The 14,145-nt window shown below is 34.1% G+C and overlaps 1 protein-coding gene across 10 annotated transcripts in view; it reads left to right on the forward strand.

Moving 5' to 3' along the window:
- The window catches only part of ULK4 (unc-51 like kinase 4), a 233,721-nt gene that overhangs the window by 51,885 nt on the left and 167,691 nt on the right, over positions 1-14,145 (forward strand). For all 10 annotated transcript variants that reach the window (XR_014953277.1, XR_014953282.1, XR_014953281.1 and 7 more), the window contains exons 22-24: positions 3,654-3,781; positions 10,756-10,889; positions 13,747-13,868. Coding sequence is in view for 2 of the 10 variants with exons in the window: in XM_031503902.3 (XP_031359762.3) it covers positions 3,654-3,781; positions 10,756-10,889; positions 13,747-13,868 (384 nt within the window). In the remaining 8 variants the exon portion in view is untranslated. The remainder of the gene's footprint in view (positions 1-3,653; positions 3,782-10,755; positions 10,890-13,746; positions 13,869-14,145) is intronic.

The raw sequence follows: 14,145 nt of genomic DNA on the forward strand, positions 1-14,145 counted from the left end.
ATGCAATGTGCAGCTAGCCTATGGCTACAGGATGATGTTTTCTGTGAAGAATTTCTTGCTTATATGGGATTTACATTGCAAAAAGAACTCCCATACTCATAGTGACTTTATTATGGACAGTGACCAGAATTCCCTTTCTGATACTGCAGTTCTTATGAACAATTCTAATTAAATTTTACAGATTAGAAAATTGAAATACAGACAAATGTAGACATTCTTTTAATAGCATACATCGAACTAGTGATAGAAGTGGGAATAGTGCCCAAAGCTGTAAGTAAAAAACACTGTCTGTAAAAACGGATAAAGTAGGTCTGGTTCTACTCCATGTGCCCACATTTGGTAACTGTACCTGCATTACAGCTCAGAAAAACTTAAATCTCATAGAATTCTTTTTTTTTTTTTTTAATTGAGATTAGCTCAGTTGGTTAGAGCCTAGTGGTATTAACACCCAGGTTGTTGGTTCAGTGGTGTGAGCCATTCACTTAGCAGTTGAACTTGATGATCTCTTTCAACTCAGAATGTTCTGTGATATGGAAATTAGATTGTAAGATTTTGGAAGCTGAAACTAAATTTCTATTTTACTTGAATAGAATCTAAAAATACACACATGCTCCTGTGTTGAACTGCCAAGTGCTATCACATCACAAGGAGTGATAATATTTTAGCTCCGAAAATAAAATTCAATAGTCCATGCACTTTTCAATATTCCATGCTCATGATGCACAAGTCCACCTTAATGAAAGAAGGGAAGAGTGAGTAGTGTTGGCCTACAGATTATTTTGCATTCTTTAAAATTCTTGTGTAGCTCAGCTTAAGAGGCAGAAGGATCTCAGTGTCACACAGAAGGTAGTGAAAAAAAGTGACTCTGTTTAATATAGGTGCAAGCCGCATATTAAAAGATACTTAAAGATAAAAATTCAAGATGGAGATAATTTAGCTTTGTGTATGTTATCTGGAAACACCCTTAGCTCTAGTAATACTAAGGACTGCCCTTGTTTTCTTCAGTCTTCAAGAACAGTAGTAATAACCGGTTATAAAACAAAAGCCAGAATTGCAGTTCTGTGATCATCTACACTAGTACAGAACTTCAGAGAACTACAATAGCCAGGAGGGACTGGGTTTTGTCCCTCTCTGGTACAGAGACTTCCCATTTTAGTTTCCTGTTTTGGAAACAAAAGAGTTGAAATTATGTTTTTAAAATAAAGCATGGACAGAGAACTCAAAATCAAGAATCTTGAATGCATTATAGCAGTAGATTAAAAAAAACCCACTGCTAATTACTTTCATCTGGCTGTCAAGATTCACCTTTAGATTAGTGAAAATCAGTCACAGCTTTTTGAATGCATTTAGGTTCTTCCAAAGGTCAGCTAATGTAGCAGGGTGTTTTTTATTTAGTTTCTTTCTTCCTCAACTAGTCATAAGTAAAACTATTCAAATAGTTATAGCAATATATTGTCACAACTGCATTGTAAATACGTTATAAGCATTGTCCTCATATTTCAGTAACTGTTTTAAATTCTTTGTCTTTTACCTGAATGTGGAAAAGTAACTACCACTGTAGATGATAGTTTTGTCAATATCACTATGAATGAACAAAAAGATAAAAATATCTTTAGCAAAATCTTTGCAACTCCAGACTTATAATATGGAGATATTTGCAAAGCATAGAAGGAAAATTTGAAAAAAATACATAATGATGCAACAAATGTTTGCTATTGCAATGTCTTGTATAGTGAGATAGTGGTCTAGCTGTTTTCCTCTTGTGTAGCCAATTCAAAAATATCATCACTTTTGTTTTCAACTTGCTTTGCAGTATTACTCAGTGTATCCAATATAAAGTCATAATCTTGTTGCAGTGTGTTCACTTGAAATGAAAGGACTGTCCTATACTGCAGAGTCTCCATGGATACATCAAACATTTGCAGGGAAGGGAAGAAATATAGAACAGAGAAATGATAAATAATGTATTTGGCAGTATTTGAGTGATTTTTGGCTTTTCTGATAAACTAAGTCCTGTAGGTCAGAAAAGATGTACTTGAAATTTTCTTTGGATAAACTGTTGCTTCTATGCAGTCCTCAAACCAGCCAGAAAAGCAAATTCCAACAGGTCACATTTATTTCTTAAACCAGATTATTAGAACATTCTCAGATAAGTCTGATGTAACTTAATTTTAATTGTCTTAATCCATGCTAACCCCCACATGTAGTATTGAGATATTCTTACTTTACAGAGTATGAGGACTGAAAATAGCTTGTAGTTGCATGTGTCTTTGTCATGGTGTCCTTGTGCATGGGCTATCAAGTCTGTTTATGTTAGCATGGTCAGTGTTGCATTATATATACTCTTTGACTATGTCTTATGTTTTATGGGATTTCTGAATGTAAAAACTTTGTTGTTGCTATGGTTTTTTAACAAAAAAAAAACAACTTGAAAAACCAAACCACAATTAAAATTCAACCTTTGCATTTATTAGATTGTAATTTAAGACCTTGACTGCTGCAAGTTCATTCTGGAGGAGCTACAAATCATGTTCTGCGAGCTGTTGAAGGATTTAAACTTTTAAATCCCAATAATGAGAAATTGTTCTATTTATGAAATGAATTACTGAAGTACAGCAGGACAGTTCTAGAATTAATAGCAGTTTGTTTTTCTGAGATTTCTGTAGTTCCTGAATGATGACTACTTTTGAAAACAGGTTTAAAGTGGTGTCAGTATAAAATCTGATGGTTTCTTGGCCAGCTCTTATACTTCTGCTCTTTTTCCATTCTCGGTAAAGATATATAGTTAATTCTTGCAAGGGATGTCTCTAATAAATTACAGTCAGTGTTGATTTGCAGTTATCTGTCAGCAGATGAGGAATTTGAACAGTAATATGTATGCTAAATGTGTATCACACAGCAGGATTTTAAACTTTGTACATAACATGCATACACTACTCCATCTATCCTACAGTGCCACGCCCTTGAGAATCCAGCTCAACTGTTTGAAGGCAGGTTCTATTGATGAGGCAATTTGTGCTCAGTCTAATTTTTGCATAGAGCCAGTTGACACAGTTTGTAAATTCTGATTCACTTTTTAGTTCTGATTTTGTTTATCCTTCTTTCTTTTCAAGTCCTAATTTTATTTCTTCCTTGAGAAGATGTTGTTCACTTTCTGAACTCAAAATAAGACTAGATTAGATAAGAACAATCAGAGAAGGTGGAAACTATTTTACCATCTATTTGGGGCATCTGGTGTATAATTTGCTGTCTGATGTAGATAAGATTTTATCCAACTAAGCTGTAGTTTTTAATATTCCTGCATATAAGGGAATTAATAACTAAAAAATTTAATCATATTTGTGCTTAATAATAATCCTATGTTTATGCTTAAGGTAAGCCCTTTAAAAATATAAGTTTTATCATCTTTTGTAATTGATTTCATACTATTTTGGATGTGGTATATTAAATAGTGTTTACTTTTTACTCTACCACTTCTGAAGAAGTTCAAAGCAGCTTTACACTGGGCTGGTCAGTCTTTAAATTTATTTGCTAGTGTTCTATTGATTTTTTTTTTTCCTATGAGTTACATGAAAATAAGCAAACTTTAAGTGTATACAGTCTTACAATACAGTGCAAGTAACCTTAATGTCTTTGTGTCTATTTCCACCAAGGATTTTGTGACCACAGTTACTCGTCTACTTGAAAGTCCTTCAACTTTTATTCGAGCAAAAGCCTTTCTGGTCTTGCTGCAAGTTTTAATTAATAACAGAGAGATGTTGCTCTTCACTTGTCAAACAAGGTAAGGTGATAATGGAAGATAATCAAAGATACAGTCTTTAAAGTTATACCTGAAATACTTGAAAATGTGTGGTATTTTTGAGCCAATGGTTTAGAATTTAATTGTTTTGTGTGTAACAGTAATCATTTTATTAATGAGAATATTTTGTCTGGGATCATCAAGTGACAATTCTGCACAAGGGGAAACCACTGTCTTGCGAGGAGAATGTCTTTTAAGATGACTTGTTGAGCATTTGCATTTTTGGGTAGAGCAAAAGATATACTGCAACAGTGAGTTGTTGCTATGGTGGGAAAGTAAAATTAAAGGATCTGTTATGTACCTTCCTCATCTTGGGGTTTGTTATAGTCCATAGTCTCTTCTGGATAGTCACATACAAGGTAAAATAATATTTTTGGCTATATGTGGTGTGGGAGTGGTTTACATAATGACCAATAAATTCCTGTGACTTTTACATGATGTATTTCATTCTTCTATGTTTTGGAACACTTTGCAAGAAATTACTGAATCACCAGGGAATTGTTATTTAAAATTTTTTGTCTTCTGTTGGGACAGAAGCATTCCTGTATCAAAGAGGAGCAAATTAGACTGTGTCAGAATATGAATTGTCACCATGTTTCAAGGTGATCGGAGAAGTAGGATTAAAGAAATTTTAGTTGGGATTTATATCTTCTACTGTTCTGTAAGAAGAAGAATAAAATGAAGTGTAAACGTAGGTTTTAGAATATTGAAATGGAGCAGGTTTGGAACTGAAAGTAAATTAGGATTAAGCTTGTGGGTAGTTGCAAATCTAATTATATCTACAGCAAATATAACATTATATCTTATAATCATGTTTGAGAAAAATTAGGATGTATACATCAGGGTTAAAGGAAGGGGCAGATGAGTTACACTATGAAGCCACTGTGAAAGAGCACCTTGTGGAGTGATAGCATGATATATATATTCCTCCACTCACAACACTGTAAGTATCTTTATATTTGTAGAATCAGGGAGAGTAAGTACTGAATCCAAGGGGCTTTTTCATATGTACCTTTTTACACTTCCAGAAATGTTCTCTCAGATCATGTGTTCTGGTTAGTGAAAAATGCCTCTAATGATTTGTAAATGGCTTTTTGAATGGTTACATTTTTAGTAACTCCTGCTGTTCATGTGCCCAATATACCACATAGGACTCTCCCACGTGTTTGGAGAAAGGTCTGACAGAAATCCTACACAGACAATTACTGTTTGTTTATATATATACCTAAGATATTATGTGAAAGAGAATAATAATTTTTCAAATTTTTGCCTTTTTGAAAAGAATGTGTTGTGAATTTGGAATATAATTTTGTATTATGACTTGGCTTTATCTTGCAGTTTTATTGTCATGCTCCAGACAGGGCTGGTAAGAGACCAATACATAATGTAATATATTAGGTAAAACAATAGGCAAGCATTATAGCAGCTTTATTGAGCTGATAAACTGTTTTTCTTCATTTGCTGAGTTTTCTTTATAATTGTTTAATGAAAAGCATATAGCTTATCAGAATAGATAATCTAAAACCTTTCTTTTACATCCAGAAGATAAGATAGCTGCAGAGAGGAGAAATGACCTATTAAATCTGGAGACAGTTGCATTCATAATATCACTATGTAACTCTGGAATAATCTTAAACACAGCAAAAATACTGGATACTCATTGACTTGTAGTGTGGAATTTAGTTAGATGTCTTCAGTTATCTGACAGAAAAGTTTCTTCAAAATTAAGACTCATAAATTCTAAATTGCTAGCACAGGAAGCAGAAATCAGTTGAGTTGGATAACTGTTGAAAATATTTGATATACCTAAATTCTCCTTCTGGAGGTGTTTGATATAGAGCCTGTAGTAAAATGCATATAGTTCCTGTTTAACAGTTTGTCTTCAGCAGCTGCAGCTAAAGCCTGTAGTAAGATTTATATTGCTGATGATAAAATCTATTTATGATAATGATAATCAATATAAGGCAATTTTTCAGTGTGCATCACTTAAAGGTTGATGCAGATGATAAAACAATAATAACTGTCTCATGGCAACACTGCACTGAAAATTGCTTTTGTTTAGTTTGGTAATTATGCTGTTTTTGGCTGGGTTAGTGTTAATTTTCTTCATGGCAGTTACTATGAGGCTGTTTGTGCTGAAAACAGCCCCCTGGGCCTCATGAGCATGGGGACCGCCTCAGGGCCAGCATCCCAAAGGCCTTGCTCTGGAGAGCAGTTATTCCTTTATTTGGCAGCAAAGTTGGGACAAGGTCTGGAGTGCAAGTCTTATGAGGAAGAGCTGAGAGAACTGAAGTTGTTTAGCCTGGAGGAAAGAAGGCTTAGGGGTGACCTTATCACTCTTTATAGCCACCTGAAAGGCGACTGTAGCAAGGCAGGAATTGGTCTTTTTCTTCCCAAGTACTGAGTGATAGGACAAGAGGAAATGGGCTTAAGTTTTGCTGTTGGAGACTGAGATTTGAGATCAGGAAAATTTTTTTCACTGATAATTCAGACAATAAAATCCTGTTCCCACTGGTAACCTTTGTGATATCTGTCCTTGGAAGTGGTTTTGGAGCTAAAAAAACTGTGGAATGTGAGGAAAATAACAGTTTAATCTGTTTTCATTCATCTCATTGGGAGGAAAGGTCATGGGACAGGGAAAGGAAGGGAGAGAAGGAAGGGAGAGAAAGAGAAATGGAAGGAGGTGTAGGAAAAGAGGAAGTGGAAGGGAAGGGTGATGGCCAGCTTATTTTAGCTCTGCTGGTGTTACCAAAATGTATTTCCTTGTGTTTTTCTTCCAGTTTGTGCTCAGGTACCAGGAAATAAAAGACAGCAGAAGTAGGCACTTGCTAAAACCTCTTTTTATTGCAAGCAATAATGATGCCTTAGGGCTGGAAACATGGGAACTATTGAGTGTTGCAAGTCTTAATTCGTGGAATGCAATCTTAAGACTACCTGTCTATTTTTTTTTACTGTTTACAGAGCCTATTGGCTTTGGCCATGATACCAGCCATTGCCATTCACTTTTTGAGTATTTGTACACACAATCCCACATGCATGTCCCTGTAATGCCTATTGATTAGCTGAATTTGCACAATCTGGTTGCAAGTTTCTTTTTGTACCTCTTTTCAAAAATATCTACTTACTCAAAGAGTATGGAAACACCTTTATAATTCCAAATAAGAATGGAGAAACAGCTGATCCCAACTGATCAAAGGGGTATTCCATACCACGTGGCTTTATGGGGGAAAGAAGAAAGAAATGGCAGGGAAGACATTAGGAGTGATGACACTTGTCTTCCCATGTAACCATTACATGTGATGGAGCCCATTGTTCCTGGAGATGGTTGAATACCTGTCTACCCATGGGAAGTGGTGAATGAATTCCTTGTTTTGCTTTGCTTGTGCAGTTTTTGAGTTCTGTGGACGAAAAGTATTGATACATAATAAGAAATGTAATTTTGAAATTAGTTCATTGTTCCACAACATGGAGACAATTCACCTGTTACTCTTTTTTCCTATGTGTTTCATGGTTGTCAATTACATACCTTTGGTTCTTCCATATGTGATACAGCTAGAGAAGATACAAGATTCTTTAGGCTGAAGTAGCACTTGTTTATTTACAGTGGGCAAATTAATTTATTTTGCTAATTGCACTGAGTTTTCTAGTCTCCTTAATTTCTCCTTGATGTGCAGAGGCAGGCTATCTGTGTTTCAGGGGAGGGACACATCCTGAAATTTTATTAAGACTTTTCATTTCACCCTTTTCTAAGATAGCAGTAATTTCTGATTAGTCTCACTGAATTGTTCTTTTTGTATCTAGATGGTTTCAGAGTATTTCCTGGATAAACAGAGACTGACTTAGAGATTGAACTTCTCCTCCCAAAAGAATTTATTCAAACCTCTTCTTTTCTACTTTCTGCAGAGATGGACACTTGTGGAAAGATAGGATAGTATTCCTGACACATTTCACAGTCTGCAGAAATGTAACTGTGAACAACAGCATAACATCTGAGCAAAATCTTTCTCTGTTTCCTGTGGCCACCTTTCATATTTATTAAATTTTTAAGTCTTATATGTGTCCTTAAAGGAAAAGCTTTGCCTGGAAACCTGCTATAGTCTCACATCTAGCATACTTCTTAAGACTGCCTTCTACATCTTAAGATTGATCTAGAAAAGAAGTGAGGAAAAGAACTAAAAAGCTTAGTGATCAGTCAGATGGGAAGACATGGAAATGGAAGGCAGGAGAGAACAATGACGTAAGTCAGTGATTTCAGGACAAAGCCCAGCAAGGTGGTATCAAATTAAAAAATAGAAAAAAGTGATGGAAGGCAAGAAGTAGAGATTGAGCCTCCTATTAACATGGTATGCCATCTGATGTTACATCTCTGTAAAATAAACACTTATCTATATTAAGTATGCTTTAAAAAACTTCCTCATTTTCTGTAAGCAGAGATTTATTAGTAACAATAATAAATAATGATAAAACTAAGAAATAGTTTTTGATTTCTTGGGGTAAATGGTCTGTTTATGTCCTCAGAGTATGCTGGAGCTTCTTTAGTTTCATGAAGGTCTGTCAATCTCTGTGAACTTAGTCTCTTTTCTTCATATTGGCCTTCTTTTTAAGAGAACAGTTCTTATTCTTTTAAGTAGTAGACCTCATCCCTGTTTCTATCACTTCAGACCGTTAACTCTGGAATTTTCCCTTTTTTGCTCCAATCTTTCACATTTATTACAGAAAACTTGGGTTGTTTTGTTTTTTAGTGTAAAAGTTCACTGATGGCCATATCTTACAATACAGACACTTGAATTTTTTTTAAACCAAACCTTTGCTTCATAGACAGTGGTTTACTCCTCATCATATTTAGCTTATTTATACTAACATCTACATTTTTTTTAATGTATTGTTGAATTCAAGACAAATGTGCTACTCAATGAATTGAATAAATATATTTCTATAGGCCTGGTTTTGCCCAGAAGAGAGAACACTGAGATTCATCAGGGAATAAAAGTAACTGATGAATTGTTCTACATATGACTGAGGAATTTGTCAAAGGAAAATAGAGATACTAATGCTTTACTGCCTACACAATTTCTATCTGTTCAGTTTTCTCGAGACAATGTTTAGTTGAATCAAACTATCAGGGAAAAAACAGGTGTGCATATTTTTGGATAATTTTTATGTGAAAGACAATTTTGTGAATGGAAGAACAACATAAAGGAGAGAACTCATGTATCTTTCCTCTCTCAGAATAAATAAGCCTACTTTGTATCCTTCTTAAATGTGATTAAGTAATAGAACATGCTTTTATAAAATAAAAGAACCTCATTCACCCAAAAAAATAAAACCACTCATGCTGAAGTCTATTTGGCCCATTTTAAGTTAAACTCAAACAGATCTAAGTGTATTTCCATATAGAATCAGATGATTGTTAAATCATAGAAGTGTTTTCTTAAAAAAAACAACTTAAGTGCTGATATTTTGGGTTTTTTTTTAAAGTGAAACATTTTTTGGAATAGAAATTACTTGGTTGTCTGGAAATCCTAGAAGGCCATTTTATTTAAAACATTGAAATTTTTATATTAAAAAGTGACAAGCTTATAAAAGTAAAATTCTATTTGTAGCACAATGCCAGATTTTTAAGTAGTTATTTTCTAACAGACAAATCAAAATTCCTGTAATTTAATGTAATTTCCATACATTACAAGAATAAAAGATGTCCTCACGCTCTCTGAGAAGTGAAGCTGAATGTGTTTGTATCTGGGCTATTGCACAGGTGAAAAGTAGTTACTCAGTGGGTCTTTTGAGTTCTCTCTGTCTCTGTAGAATAGGTTAGGAAGGATAAGTGTATAGTATTCAATCATAATAATGTATTATTTAGAGACACAATTCTGTAAAATGTATTCTTAGGTAGTTTTTACTTCATTGAGTAAATAATCTTTTTTGATAGAAATATGTATTTCCTAGTAGAATTGTTATTAACACTTTAGGTAAATAAGTAATTTTCATAGTTCTGTAAAAGAGAATTGATTATCAGAAGGGTATTTAAAAAGATAGTACTGAAGTACATACTTAAAATCCAGATCATGGATTTCTCTCACCAGTGATTGATGGTTCTTTGCACAGGACCCGGAGGGAGTTCGAATGTGAAACAAAGATGTCAATAGTATGGCCCTAAAGGGAAGTCTGGCCCTTCTGTCTATTCAAATAAGCATTTTAAAATCTTGCCTGAAGCAATCTGTTACCAGTGTATTATTAAAGCAACCTCTTGTAAGTTAGCCAGTGGCTAATAAATCAGTTACCATTTCACTGTGAGAAATGTCATTCTTCAGAATGGCACAGCCACAGCACTTACCAGTTGGAATGCATGCACTGAGTTTGTATTTAGAAACTGTGAACACCAGATTTCTAGAAAGAGGATGTAAGACTACTTTGGGCTTTTATCTCTTTCAATATGGCCATTCCAACTAGTGCTAACATTTTAATAGGCTGCAGCGTGATCTACGTAGTATGATTTTTCTGGACTGAAAGATTGATCTCTTATCAATTTACTTTAATTATCCTTGCTTCTGGAATTCTTATGAGTTGAAAATTAGTGTCTTTAGTCTTTCACTTATATTGCACATATGGATTACCTATTTCAAAATAAAGTGGATTGTAAAATTAGTCTCTTTCTATGTTTGAAGAAAGATTCACTCTTTATGTTAAAATCACAATTTCATTTAAACTAGTAGAGTTGTGCTTACTTAAAGTAGCTTAAGGCTTTCTTTCCTTGACTCAGTAATTTGTGTTGTTTTTAAAGCTGATTAAAAGAAAAGTCTAAAATTTCAACAAAATTACAGAGCCAAAAGTAATGTATTGTCTTCATTATAACCACAGATATAGATACCAAAAATGCCTGGTTCAATAACTTTTTTGAGATATAATGTTATTCACTTTGGTGTGAGAGTTAATATTTTGCACTTGTTTAAATGTAGACTCATAATGTATATTGAAAGAGACAGCAGAAAGACCATGCCAAGAAAAGACCAGCAAGGTGGCAGTGAATATCTGTCAAAATGCCTGGATCTTCTCATCTATCACATTGTGCAGGAGCTGCCAGGAATTCTAGGTAAATTCAGTTTGTTAACCAAACAGATCTTACCTTTGATTACTCTGTCAAGAAACAGATATTTCCTAATGTATACAGGTAGAAATACTGTATTTTCTGATTGCATAAAGTTTGCATGATGATATCAGTTTCCTGAATTTTTTTAGATGAGTCACGATCAGATATTTTGTATTGGAATGCATGATTTCCTATATGAATGTTTTGTGTTTGTGGAATGGTGAGCCTCACCAGCTCAGTCAGGACTGAGGCCCAGAGATACAAGATGTTTTATCAATGTTTCAAAGATATTGTAAAGTCTAGAAACATTTTACAATCTAAGAGCAAATTTGCCCAATAAACGAGATAAACCAGAGGCCTAGGAGAGATGCAACAGGGTGTATCTCTGTGTACATGTTAATTGCTTATGCTGAAATCTATATATAGAGTATTTGCTACAGGCAATATTTCTGGAAAATTTCAGCTTAGATACTTCAGTTGTTTTAGATGCCTGAAACCCATTTGCTCATGCACATGAGATTTATTTTCATAAAATTATTTTCTGATGAGATGATACCTGATGTATTTTTCATTTTCTCTACATGATCACTAGGATATTGAAAATGTAATGGTAGCACTGCAAAGGTTAGTAGACCTAAATGTCATGCTGCTATTTTAAAATAAACTTTGCTTCCTTTGCTAATGCAAATTTTTTCCTTGCTGCAAACACCTGATCCCTTTTTTTGTAACTAAATACCAGGTTTGCATATTGGCTATATTTCAGGATGGAAGTCTCAGACTATAAATGTTTGAAGCACAAATTCACCTCCTACTGTTTATATATGCTAAATGCAACTAATACAGTAGGCTCTGATATTTCCTCAGAATCTGAAAGTTACAAATACATAGTTATTGTCATGATACATAGTACATCAATTGCTTAGATATGTAATTACTACTGATTTACAATTAGAATGCATTTTTGAGAACTGATATCAAGCATAATTTCTACATGTTGTTTTCTTTTCCAAGCTGGATCTGTGTGTTGATTGTTTTCTGTAACCTGAATTTATCTCTCTGTATTTGTCCATATTTGTCAGAAGTCTTTTTCTTTTCATTGCTGTATGATGAAGGAGCATGTACTGCTCGAGGTGGTGAAAGCTCTGGGCACCTAAAAATAATAATCAGATTTGAAAATTAGGACAGTGAAAAGCAGTTTAGCTGTTAATTTAGAATTGATCCTACTTGGCTTTTTTGATATGCATTCATGTAAGCCCCTTACTGATCCCATCTTCTTCCACCAGATGTAGCTATAAACCAAATAGATAACAAATTGTAGGAATTGACCTTAAAGATACATTTGAACAAAAGAAATAAATTGTTAATATTTTGGTTAATTTTAAAAGTTTTTGGTTGTTGTAAATAAGAAATTAATTTAATTCTGCATTTATAATATTTAACATATTTTTAGGAAGTAGATATCAATTGTTTAGGTCATGCTAACATTAAAGATAGCCATAGCTATCTATCTATCAAATGCAAAATTGCCAAATGTGATGGTTGTATATTCTTTAAAATATAGAAAGAGAGATTGTTCACTGAATCAGTTACTAAACAGAGATCTTGTTGAATTAGAAGATTGTGTGTAATTCAAAACAAAAAGGTATTAATGAAATAATTGTTGTGTTTCATGTATTTGAAGAGTTTTAAGGAACACTTTCTTTTCTTTACAGTGAATGAGTCAAATCTTTAAGACCTACTTTAGTGCAGGCTCTGTCATTTCTGCTTATATTGAAAACTGAGCTCCATGGGAACAGAAGAAAAGCATTGGTATTATTCAACATGATTAAATTCTGACTTACTGTGAAAGAAAAGGCCTTTACTGGCTTGAAAAATCATTTTAATATGGAGTCCCATTCTTTATTTGCTTAACATATATGTGAATTCCCTTTTACAGTTTTGAGCAGCTGTCTTTTTAGTGGGGAAAAAATATAACAGGTGCTCTTTCAAGACAGCATTTGGCTTCTGGTATTTTCAGGTTATAGGGACAGAATTTTCCTTCTTTTCATATGAGATAACTTTTCTCATGCTGCTTCTGTTCTTTATCCTGTGCGGAAGAGGTCTTGCTTTTTGTAGACAATAGGAGGTATACCACAAAGTTAGCATAATGTTCCTTGATTTTTATATGTCTCTTCTGAGTCAGAAGTATAATTTTCACAATTGCCATTAAAATTTTGTTAGCTTATGTCTGAGGTTTGTAAATGGAGGCCTCTAAGTTCTCTCATTGATCTGTTGCTATCTCTTTTATGAGAATTCTTGTAGATTTAGGTCACTTGTGTTACAGTTAAATCAGCAAATGAGAATGTGCGTGTGCATGACTGGTGTAATGTTCTCTTTTCTTGGAGGAGAAGGATGTTTGGAGTTTTTCTTCCTGCTGAACTGTGCTGCAGGGGAAAATACTGCTTCAGCATTATGTCACCCACTAATCTTAGTTCATTCAGTTCTTGGTTAACTGAAAGCTGTGAGAATTTCACTTTTTACTTCACTGGAAATAGAACTTCATCCACATAATTTAGCCAGTATAAGTCCACTCTGCTAAGAACGGGTAATTCCATCTTTACTTCAACAGTCACCTTCTACTTCTATCCTCACTATTTTGCCAGAGGTCACCTTTGCCTGTCCCTGTAGCCAGAGTAGGGAATTGATCTGGTTGAAGACAGAGCGAGGAAAGAAATGCTGGATTCATCATGAACACTACTTCTGGCAGACAGAGAAGAGAGGAGTCAACAGAGGCTACTGGAACAAAGATGTTTCATATGTCATTTGCTGTTGTTTAGTGATGTTTTTATGTTGTATCAGCCTGAAATGCCTTTTTCTGTAGGTGACATTCTCAGTGCCCTTACTAATGTCTCTGGACGTAAACACCCATCAACAATTCAGGCCAAACAGTTGAAGATGTGCCTTCCTATGATGCCTGTAGTGCTTCATCTTGTGACATCCCAGGTAGATTCTTTTTCCCCCAAAATTTGTTACACAAACTCTTACAGTAAGTTTCCCAAAATCGAATTTCTCTCAATCATGATCAAAAGAAGTGAAATAGAGGTTTTGTTAATGCATAGATACGTTGATGAGTCTTCCAGCTATGAAGCAGCATTTGATAAACGTGTATTCTGTAACAATGGTAATGACAGAAACAAATGCATATTTTGTCCTCTTTTTTTTGTATTTTTAACATGTGAAATAATTTTTTACTTTTTCTGGTCATAAGATATGCATTTAA

The sequence above is a fragment of the Lonchura striata genome, chromosome 2 (genome assembly GCF_050655825.1).
Source record: "Lonchura striata isolate lonStrDom1 chromosome 2, ASM5065582v1, whole genome shotgun sequence".
Classification (NCBI taxonomy): Eukaryota; Metazoa; Chordata; class Aves; order Passeriformes; family Estrildidae; genus Lonchura; species Lonchura striata.